Source organism: Chiloscyllium punctatum, chromosome 7 (assembly GCF_047496795.1).
Source record: "Chiloscyllium punctatum isolate Juve2018m chromosome 7, sChiPun1.3, whole genome shotgun sequence".
Taxonomy (NCBI): Eukaryota; Metazoa; Chordata; class Chondrichthyes; order Orectolobiformes; family Hemiscylliidae; genus Chiloscyllium; species Chiloscyllium punctatum.
This window is the reverse complement of record NC_092745.1, coordinates 122,902,484-122,914,307: the sequence shown is the minus strand read 5'-3', so window position 1 is coordinate 122,914,307 and position 11,824 is coordinate 122,902,484. Positions and strand designations below refer to the sequence as shown.

Genomic DNA, 11,824 nt, shown 5'->3' with positions numbered 1-11,824 from the left:
AACACTCCCATTTAGATTCAGTAAAGTACTATTTCCCTACTGGCACTGGCTGTTTGTTCCTTTTGAGAAATCTGTAGTGTACTTTATCATACATTTTATTAGGATCTGGAGACAAAAAAGCAATGCCCAAATTCTCTCCTCAGGGCGGTACTTGCAACCATCTGGTCTCTTGAGTTATTTTTGTCTGGGTCTGAGCTCTTAAGATTTGTTTCAAAGCTCTGTTTACTCAGCGCCATAGATGTCAGCTGTAGCTCGGTGGCTGCATTGGTGCCTGCGATTAAGGAGGTCTTGGTTTTAAATTGGACTCAAATAATTTAAGCATGTAATCTACACCAATCTCTCAGTCGAAATGTTGCCTTTCAGATTGACACCACCATTTGAGACTATCTTCTCAGATTTAAAAAAAACAATATTTTGAAGAAAAATTGGGAAGCTGGCCAATAGTTAACTCTCAAAGCAAAACAATTAAAACACCTTCCTGTGTGCAAAAATCTAAAAAAACACTATGGATGCCTGAAATCTGACAAAAGTAGAAATAGCTGGAAAAACTCAGCAGGTCTGGCAGCACCTGTGGAGAGAAGACAGTCAGAGTTTCACAACCAGTGATCCTCTTCTCCTGTCTGCATCTCTGGCTGCTTTGTGTTCTGCATGACAGTAGTAATTGCACTTCAGAAAGTACTTAATTAGGTTTGCAATATTCTGCAGTCATTCAAGGTTCTGTATAGTTGCAAAGTCTTGATTTACTTGTAGTTTAAACTGTTGTACTGTCCCTCTGCACTTAAAAAAAACATTGGCAGTTTTAAGACTAATCCGTGTCTCCTGGACTAATCTTTAACCTTCACAATGACCTTGGGTTTCGATTTATTTTGGTCTGGTCACATGGATGCTTGGTAGGAGGTTGTGGAGTGTGTGTGTTATTTTAAACAGGCATAAGGCAGGGTCAATGGTTTCAGCCCTTGTCAGTTATTGCGAGTAAAGTTTACCTGCACTCTTTGCAATGCAGAGGTATTTTATTGCAGTCTTAAATTATTAATGCAGACGATGGCTTTAAGCAGAAGTATTACTTAAAAGTGAGACTTTTGTTGAAGATTTTAAATCTTGCTTTCATGCAAGCTAGAGTCTGTTGCTTCTCACAAATGACTCGAATACTAAATTACAAATGATTGTTCTTCTGATGAGTAAATACAATCAGGAGAAAAGGATGTTGCCTGCGTGATGAGTTGACTTGGGCATAGCCACAATAAGAACAACGGGGGCTTTTCTCCTGTGCTGTAAAGTGTTCTGATCATTTGAAATTTGGCAATCTTGCAGTTGGCCTGATTAAACGCAAGACAAATATCTTCAATATATCGCTCTTTACAGTGATATTTAAGATATGTATACCCAAGCGATTGTTTAAGCAGAAGTGTAAAAATGGCATGAGGTAAATTCCCGTAAAAAGGATATGTATTATCACATGCCTTCAAATCGCTAACATTATAGATTGAAACAATATTTTTAAAATAGTGTTTAATAAATTCACAGTCACAAAACCCATTTTTCCACATTTTAATTTCATGCAATTAATGCTGAGTGCTTCTTAATCAGACTTTAAATTATCCTTCCCAAGCCAGTCGAAGCATCCCCTTTCATCTACCTTCACCGCTCAGAGGTGACATTTCTCTACACTAAAGTGAGAGTTGTTCCTGTAACTAGATGACTTTTATTCAGACAGCCAGCATAGACCTAATGAGCTGAATCACCTCGTACTGTGGGGTAACATTCCTTGATTCTAAAGTGTTATTTTCTCTTTTTTTGCAGCTAAGGTTCATAGCTCCTTGAAAGTGGAGTCACAGGTAGATAGGATAATGAAGAAGGCGTTTGGTATGCTTTCCTTTATTGGTCAGAGTATTGAGTACGGGAGTTGGGAGGTCATGTTGCGGCTGTACAGGTCATTGGTTAGGCCACTGTTGGAATATTGCGTGCAATTCTGGTCTCCTTCCTATCAGAAAGATGTTGTGAAACTTGAAAGGGTTCAGAAAAGACTTGCAAAGATGTTGCCAGGGTTGGAGGAATTGAGCTGTAGCGAGAGGCTGAATAGGCTGGGGCTGTTTTCCCTGGAGCGTTGGAGGCTGAGGGGTGACCTTATAGAGGTTTACAAAATTTTTAGGGGCATCGATAGGATAAATAGACAGTCGATTTCTCCCTGGGGTCAGTGAGTCCAGAACTAGAGAGCATAGGTTTAGGGTGAGAGGGGAAAGATATAAAAGAGACCTAAGGGGCAACTTTATCACACAGAGGGTGGTACGTGTATGGAATGAGCTGCCAGAGGAAGTGGTGAAGGCTGGTACGAAAGGCATTTGGATGGGTATATGAATAGGAAGGGTTTGGTTGGAGGGATATGGGCCGGGTGCTGGCAGGTGGAACTAGATTGGGTTGGAATATCTGGTCAGCATGGACAGGTTGGACTGAAGGGTCTGTTTCCATGCTGTACATCTCTATGACTCTATGACTTTAAGTGTGAGGGCGAACTAACATCCAAGTCTTAAACAGTGACAATCTAGCCACTTCCAATGTCGAGAGAGCTCAACCAATGACCCGCCAATCAGCTGATTGGTGAGCTTTGGAGAGTATCTCGGCCTATCACAAGCCCAGGCAGCAGTGTCCTCACTTCCCCAATTGGAGGGTCTGGATCCTGAAAGACTGTTGATCATGCCAGCAGCTCAGTGGATCCAACCGAGTCTTTAGCTTCTCATTGGGAGCATGTTGCAGCGAAAGGGGGGATTGGAGGCTTTCAAAGGTCACCCCTTTGTCCCTAGTGTGGGTCTGATTGTCCACAGTTTGGGGCAATTAGAGGCCCCATCACTGACAGATTGCCATGGTCAGGCGAAAGTGAGGACTGCAGACGCTGGAGATCAGAATCGAAGAGTGTGGAGCTGGAAGAGCACAGCAGGTCAGGCAGCATCTGAGGAACAGGAGAGTCAACGCTTTGAGCATAAGATCTTCAGGAATTTCTAATGAAGAGCTTATGCTCGAAACGCCAACTCTCCTGCTCCTCGGATGCTGCCTGACCGGCTGTGCTTTTCCAGCTCCACACTCTTCGATTCAGATCGCCATGGTTACCTAGTCAAGAAACAAGCCACTTAGCTTGGGAATGCTGAGAGTTGAAGCCCTTAACGGGCCAATAATTGATCACTTAAGGGTCTTAAGTAGTGTCTTCAATGGATGCTCACATCCAGGACCTAATTGGTGAGCTAGGAAGGGCGCAAATGTCTCTAGGGTCAACTTGCCCAATATATTTCTAGCCACCTTCCAGGTGGGGAACATTCTACCCTAAGACTCAATACCCTGTGCTATTCAGTTCCTCCTACAGGAATCCATCCAAAGTCACGTCACTTGTGCTACTCTCTTGGATAGAACGGATAGCTTCACCGATCTGTTGGAATACTTTGTCAGGAGTTTCTTCTGCATTTATCTGTAAAACAGAAGGCATTACAGTTTTCACAATTTAAAGACAAAAGCAAATTCAAATTTGTTAAGTGCACGCATTCATTTTCCTGCTCAAATCAATGGGCAGCAATGATTGTCTGATCATTTTCATACCCACCTGGTCTGAAGATGTGTCACAACATCTCTGAACTGGTCAAACAGAGAATATCTAAAAAGGGCTGAATTCTACACTGAAAGTTAGCTTCTAGACTAGAAAAGGATCCAGAAGGGGAAGGTGGCTGTGCTAAAATAATACCATTTCCTCAGACCAAGTCTCACCTGTTCCAGGGGTGTGTAATAACATTTCTGCATAGATTGATTAGAAATTGTCTACCAATATCTCATGAAGGGCTCTTGAGGTATAGTGCTACTGTCCATATCTCTGGACCAGAAGGTCTGGGTTCAGGTCTCACCTATTCCAGTACCTTGGGTGGTGTGACATGTCTGAATAAGTTCATTCAAGAAAAAAAATACCACGAGCTCAGGTGGTGTCAATACCTTTACCTCCTGTGAGTGAGGTCTGGGCCTTTGGATTTAAAGTTTTTTAGATTTTTGATCGAAAAGTGAGCAGAGGGTGATGGAAGGCAGGCAGGAAAGTGGAGTTGAGATTAAACCAGGTCAGTTACGACCTCAATAAATGGTAGAGTAGACGCAACGGGCGAATAGCCTGCTCTAGCTAAGTCATTTATTCCGGGACGTTAGTTGTTGTGTGTGTGTGTCTCTCTCTCTCTCTCCCTCTCTCTGTATGTGTGTGTGTGTCTCTCTGTATGTGAAATTGTGTGTGTCTCTCTCTCTGCGTATCTCTCTCTGTATGTGCATATGTCTCCGTGTGTCTGTCTCACTCTCTCTGTGTGCATGTGTCTCTGTGCCTGTGTGTCTCTCTCTGTATATGCATGTGTCTGTGTGTGTCTCTGTATATGCATGTCTCTTTGTGTGTCTGTGTGTCTCCCCCTGTCTGTGCATGTGTCTGTGTGTGTCTCTGTATATGCATGTCTCTTTGTGTGTCTGTGTGTCTCCCCCTGTCTGTGCATGTGTCTGTGTGTGTCTCTCTCTGTATGTGCATGTGTCTGTGTGTCTGTGTCTCACTCTCTGTGTGCATGTGTCTGTGTGTCGCTGTGTATGTGTCTCTGTGTGTCTCTCTGTATATGCATGTGTCTCTTGTGTGTCTATGTTCCTCTCTCTCTGTGTCTCTCCCTGTCTGTGCATGTGTCTGTGTGTGTCTCTCTGTGTATGTATGTGTGTCTGTGTCTCTCTCTTTATGTGCATGTATTTCTGTGTGTGTGTCTTGCTTTCTGTATATGCAAGTGTCTCTGTGTGGCTGTGTGCCTGGGGCATTGTTATTCTTTCTTTGAAAGGTAATATAAAACAGGTGGTATTGAATTGGTTTCCATTTTCTCTGTTCAAAGACAAAGTTGAACCTTAGCTGAAATAGATAGCTAATTTGATAGTGCCCTATTATACATTGCCCATTAATCACCACCTGTCTGCTCCACTGTCTGTACACAGAACCTTGTCTTCTGTGGGTGCGCTTTCTCTGTTCTGAGTCATCAACCGAACACAGTTCTGATCACTCAGTCCAGGCTGGGCTTTCAGTGTGATCCTGTATTATCAAGTTCAGGTGCAGTGACCTGGGCAAACTATACAGCATTGTTCACCCTTAAACCTGCACGGCTCATCAGTATGGCCACACATTAACAGGCAACTAGAAAACTCTGAGTCCGTTTTCTCAATACTGCCATCATTTTTGCTTCACAGTATTAAATCTATTCAGGATACACACAGAAGAAATAAATTTACATTGATCACAGAGTCACACAGCAAGGAAACACACCCTTCAGTCCAATTGATCCATGTTGATCACATATTCCAATCTGACCTAGTCCCATTTGCCAGCACTTGGCCCATATCCCTCTAAACCTTTACTATTCATATACCCATCCAGATGCCTTTTAAATGTTGTACTTGTTGTGCTGGCAGCTCATTCCATACACACACCACCCTCTGTGTGAAAAGGTTGCCTCTAAGGTCCCTTTTAAATCTTGTCCCTCTCACCTTAAACTTATGCCCTCTGGTTTTGGACTCCCTACTCTGGAGGGGAAAAGACCTTGTCAATTGATCCTGTCCATGCCCCTCCATGATTTTATAAACCTCTATAAGATCACTCCTCAGCCTCTGATGCTCCAGGGAAAACAGCCCCAGCCTATTCAGGCTCTCTCAATACTTCAACCTCTCCAGTGCCAGCAAACATCCATGTAATTTTTTTTTCTAAATCTGTTTTAGTTTAACAACATCTTTCCTGTAGCAGGGAGACCAGAGTTGAGTGCAGTATTCTAACAGGTCTTGTGGTACACTGCTGATCACAGACCTCCAGTTCGGAAAAACAAGCACTTTTTGAATCTGCAGTGAGGAAGCAGGCCATTCAGTCCAGTGTATGCACACTAATCCTCTAAAAAGCATTGCAACCAACCCCGCAACCCTGCATTTCCCAGGGCTAAGCCACCTAACCTACACATACCCAGATACTATTAGCAACTTAGCATGGCCAACCCACCTAACCTGTACATCTTTGGACTGTGGGAGGAAACCCACGCAGACACAGGGAGAATGTACAAACTCCACACAGACAGTCGCTCAAGGGTGGAGTTGAATCCAGGTTCCTGGCGCTGAGAGGCAACAGTGCCAACCACTGAGCCACCATGCTGCCCAACTGTTGTTGCATAGGAGGCCCTGAGATTATTAATTTAACAGTTTAGGCCAATTTCCTCATCCTCAAACCTCTGAAGGCAGTTCTGATGAAGAGTTATCAGATTCGAAACGTCAACTGCTTTCTTCCCACAGATGCTGCCAGACCTCCAGTAATTTCTGTTTTTGCATCAGATCTTCAGTATCTACATTCTTTGTTGTATTTTAGATTTGTCTTCCATATCCTGGCCAAATCCATCCCTCAAAACAGTCACTAAAACCTTACTTTGCAGTTTCTGCATACAGATTGGCTGCCAGAATTCCTACATTACAATGATGGTCAAACCTGAAAGACATTTGGTTGGTTGTAAAAAAACCCTTGATGTCCTGAAGCTGTGAAAGTCACAACATAAACATAAGTTTTTTTGTGTGTGTGGGAGGCAGTTCTCCCTTCATTGTATTCTGAGTGCCTTTCAGACCATGTGAAGCAGGAAGCATGGTAACACTGACAAAATGGAATAGTGCTTGCTTAGGCTCAGCCATGCTGCTGATCCAGGGCTGTAATTTAAGTTTGGGGTAAAAACAGTAACTGCAGATGCTGGAAACCAAATACTGGATTAGTGGTGCTGGAAGAGCACAGCAGTTCAGGCAGCATCCAACGAGCAGCGAAATCGACGTTTCGGGCAAAAGCCCTTCATCAGGAATAAAGGCAGTGAGCCTGAAGCGTGGAGAGATAAGCTAGAGGAGGGTGGGGGTGGGGAGAAAGTAGCATAGAGTACAATGGGTGAGTGGGGGAGGAGATGAAGGTGATAGGTCAGGAGGGGAGGGTGGAGTGGATAGGTGGAAAAGGAGATAGGCAGGTAGGACAAGTCCGGACAAGTCAAGGAGACAGTGCTGAGCTGGAAATTTGAAACTAGGATGAGGTGGGGGAAGGGGAAATGAGGAAGCTGTTGAAGTCCACATTGATGCCCTGGGGTTGAAGTGTTCCGAGGCAGAAGGTGAGGCGTTCTTTCTCCAGGCGTCTGGTGGTGAGGGAGCGGCGGTGAAGGAGGCCCAGGCCCTCCATGTCCTTGGCAGAGTGGGAGGGGGAGTTGAAATGTTGGGCCACGGGGCGGTTTGGTTGATTGGTGCGGGTGTCCCGGAGATGTTCCCTAAAGCGCTCTGCTAGGAGGCGCCCAGTCTCCTCAATGTAGAGGCCGCAAAGACCATTCCCTCCGTGACTACCTGGTCATGTCCACACCCCCCTACGACCCACCCTCCCATTCTGGCACCTTCCTCTGCCACCGCAGGAACTGTAAAACCTGTGCCCACACCACCTCCCTCACCTCTATCCAAGGTCCTAAAGGAGCCTTCCACATCCATCAAAGTTTTACTTGCACATCCACTAATATCATTTATTGTATCCGTTGCTCTCGATGTGGTCTCCTCTACATTGGGGAGACTGGGCGCCTCCTAGCAGAGCGCTTTAGGGAACATCTCCAAGACACCCACACCAATCAACCACACCGCCCCATGGCCCAACATTTCAACTCCCCCTCCCACTCTGCCTAGGACATGGAGGTCCTGGGCCTCCTTCACCGCTGCTCCCTCACCACCAGACGCCTGGAGGAAGAACGCCTCATCTTCCTCCTTGGAACACTTCAACCCCAGGGCATCAATGTGGACTTCAACAGCTTCCTTATTTCCCTTTCCCCCACCTCATCATAGTTTCAAACTTCCAGCTCAGCACTGTCTCCTTGACTTGTCCGGACTTGTCCTACCTGCCTATCTTCTTTTCCACCTATCCACTCCACCCTCTCCTCCTTGACCTATCACCTTCATCTCCTCCCCCACTCACCCATTGTACTCTATGCTACTCTCTCCCCACCCCCACCCTCCTCTAGCTTATCTCTCCATGCTTCAGGCTCTCTGCCTTTGTTCCTGATGAAGGGCTTTTGCCCGAAACGTCGATTTCGCTGCTCATTGGATGCTGCCTGAACTGCTGTGCTCTTCCAGCACCACTAATCCAGTATGTAATTTAAGTTTGTAAAACACCACCATCCCCCCTCCCCTCCACCACCACTTTCCAACAAGCACCAAGACATGGCTTGGCTGGTGGTGAGAAGGGCTCTGCCTGTGAGATCCTTTATGTATGCCCAGACTCTCTCCCGCACTGCACACTGCCCTCGAAGTGGCTGCGGGGGGGGGAGACTGTCACACACATCCTTCTGGAATGTGCCTACACAGAAGAAGTCTGGAGAGGAATGCAGTGGTGTTTGTCGAGGTTCGTCCCAAGCAGCGCCGTGACGCGGGACTCCATGCTCTACGGCCTGTTCCTCGGGACACACACCGAGACGAACATCAACTGTGCCTGGAGGATCATCAACTCGATGAAGGACGCTCTCTGGGTGGTCCAAAACCTGTTGATCTTCCAGCTGAAGGAGTTGACCCTGACTGAGTGTTGCAGACTGGCACATTCCAAGGTCCAGGACTACGTGTTGAGGGACGCGCTGAAGCTTGGGGCAGCTGCCGCCAAGGCGCGGTGGGGAAAGACCACCGTGTAACATTGGCCTGCCTAAAGAAGAACAGGGGGCCCACGCAGTCATTTGGGCTCTGCTGACACCTCAGCTCAATGTAATCGTACAGACCTGTAAATAGGAATGATTACTCTGTTTCAGTATGCAAACAAATGGAATGTTTACATATGTATGGCATGTCCAGTTGTATAGATCATCAAAGTATTTAATGAATTAAGTATATTTTTGAAATAAAAAAACCCACCACCAAACCAGCTTCAGACAGCTTTACACAGATTCCTCAGTGTAGCTTGAAGAAGTTCTGCTGTTTGGTGAGATTTGTATTTGCTTTTTCTCCCTTGTTCATCTTTGCTCTCTATGTACTCTCTGAAGCTTGTGTCTTTGTTCGTGCTGCCCCCTTCCACTGATGTGAAGGCTCCATAACTCTTTCACGCTGACCAAGGATCATTGATCTGACCTGTTAATCTTTTTCTCTCCACATGCTCTGCTGAGATTTTCCAGCTTTTGTTTATCTCCCAACTCTCCAGCATTCCTGCTTCTGGATTAGCTGGTTATTGTCATTGTGGGCTCTTCCTGTGTGGAGATTACCTTCTCCATTTCCAACATAATAGTGGCTTCACTTTGGAAAAAGTACAGCAAACCTTTTACTATTCAACACCTAAGGGACCAGGAATGTGCTGATTGTTCAATATCCCAGATAATCAAGAGTTCCACGTAATCAATGTAAAAATGCACATGTAATGCAGGGGATAAACACAGCACTGTTATACTTTATTTATAGCATAAATTACTTAAATAATATTGCTATAACTCTAGTACGTTGGATGGGTCAGTTTTTGTCCAATGTGTGCAGGAGGGTTTCCTGACACAATATGTCAAAGGGCCGACAAGAGGGGAGGCCAGACTGGATCTGGTGCTTGGCAATGAACCAGGCCAGGTGTTTGATTTAGTTGTAGGTGTGCACTTTGGAGAGATTGACCATAATTTAGGTACGTTCAGTTTAGTGACGGAAAGGGATAGGTACATGGCATAGGTCAAGAGTTATTGATGGGGCAAGGGAAACTATAATGCGATTAGGCAAGAATTAGGATGCATAGAACGGGGTGGCAAAATGCAGGGGATGCAGACAATGGAAATGTGGGGCTGGTTTAAGGAACAGATATTGCAGGTGTGTCCCTGTCAGGCAGGGAGGAAGTGATTAGGTAAGGGAACCGTGGTTTACGACAGAAATTGCATCTCTTGTTATGCCATGTACCTATCCCTTTCCGTCACTAAACTGAACGTACCTAAATTATGGTCAATCTCTCCAAAGTGCACACCTACAACTAAATCAAACACCTGGCCTGGTTCATTGCCAAGCACCAGATCCAGTCTGGCCTCCCCTCTTGTCGGCCCTTTGACATATTGTGTCATATGTGTTGATAAAACAAAATGGTTCAGATGAGGCGATGGAGAGTTACAGATCAGCTAGGAAGGGTTTAAAGAGAGAGTTAAGAAGAGCAAAGAGAGGTCTTTAGCAAATAGAATAAAGGAGAACCCTAAAGCTTTCTATCGGTATGTGAGGAATAAAAGGATGATCAGGGTAAGAATAGGGCCAGTCAAAGATAGAAGTGGGAAGTTGTGTGTGGATCCTGTGGAGATCAGAGAAGTGCTAAACGAACATTTCTCATCATTGTTCACTTAGGAAAAGGAGAATATTGCAGAGGAGAAGAATGAGGTACTAGATATTAGACTATAAAGGATTGAGGTTAGTTACAAACAGGTGTTATCCATTCTAGAAGGAGTGAAAGTAGAAAAGTCCCCTGGGCCGGATGGGATTTATCCGAGGATTCTCTGGGAAGCTAGGGTGGAGGTAGCAGAGCCTTTGGCTTTGATATTTGAGTAGTATTTGTCTACAGGTTTAGTACCTGAGGACTGGAAGACTGCAAATGTTGTGCCCTTGTTCAAGAAGGGCAGCAGAGATGACCCAGATAATTATAGACCAGTGAACCTTACTTCTGTTGTAGGAAAGGTTTTGGAAAGGATTATAAAAGATAAGATTTATAATCATCTAGCCAGCAACAATTTGATTTCAGATAGTCAACATGGTTTCGTCAAGGGCAGGATGTGTCTCACAAACCTCAGAGTTTTTTTGAGAAGGTGACCAAGCATATAGATGAGGGTAGGGCAGTTGACCAGGTATACATGGACTTCAGTAAAGCCTTTGATAAGGTTCCACATGATAGGCTGATTGGGAAATTGCAGAGGCATGGAATTGAGGGTGATTTAGCAGTTTGGATTAGAAACTGGCTTTCTGAAAGAAGGCAGCAAGTGGTGGTTGATGGAGTCCGATTACTAGTGGCGTGCCACAAGGATCTGTTTTGGGACCACTGCTGTTTGTCATTTTTATAAATGACGTAGATGCAGGCATAGGTGGATGGATTAGTAAATTTGCAGACAACACTAAAGTTGCTGGAGTAGTGGACAGTTTGGAAGAATGTTACAGATTGCAGGGTGACTTGGATAAACTGCAGAATTGGGCTGAGAGGTGTCAAATGGAGTTCAATGCAGCTAAATGTGAGGTGATGCACTTTGGTAAGAATAACAGGAAGGCAGAGTACTGGGTCAATGGAAAGATTCTTGGTAGTGTGGATGTGCAGAGGGATCTGGGAGTCCATGTACATAGATCCCTGAAAGTTGCCACCCAGGAGGATAGTGCTGTTAAGAAGGCATAGGGTGTGTTAGGTTTCATTCGTAGAGGGATTGAGTTCTAGAGCCGCAATATCATGCTGCAACTATACAAAACGCTGGTGCGGCCACAATTGGAATATTATGTACAGTTCTGGTCCCTATATTTCAGGAAGGATGTGGAAGCATTGGAAAAGATGCAAAGGAGATTTACCAGGATGTTGCCTGGGCTGGAGGGAAGGTCTTATGAGGAAAGGCTGAGAGACTGTTCTCATTGGAAAGAAGAAGGCTAAGAGGGGATTTGATGGAGACATACAAGATGATCAGAGGATGTGATAGGGTAGACAGTGAAAGTCTTTTTCCTAGGATGATGACGTCTGCGTGTACGAGGGGGCATAACTACAAATTGAGGGGTGATAGCTTTAAGACAGATGTCAGAGGCAGGTTCTTTACATAGAGAGTGGTAAGGGCGTGGAATGTCCTACCTGCTA

At 45.1% G+C, this 11,824-nt stretch overlaps 1 protein-coding gene across 2 annotated transcripts in view; it reads right to left on the bottom strand.

Annotated features, from left to right (window-relative positions):
- Window positions 1-3,059: 3,059 nt before the first annotated feature.
- ak5 (adenylate kinase 5) overlaps window positions 3,060-11,824 on the bottom strand; it is an 82,280-nt gene continuing 73,515 nt past the window's right edge. For both annotated transcript variants that reach the window (XM_072574752.1, XM_072574754.1), the window contains exon 14: window positions 3,060-3,454. In XM_072574752.1, coding sequence (XP_072430853.1) covers window positions 3,347-3,454 — 108 coding nt within the window. In that variant the 3' untranslated portion in view covers window positions 3,060-3,346. The remainder of the gene's footprint in view (window positions 3,455-11,824) is intronic.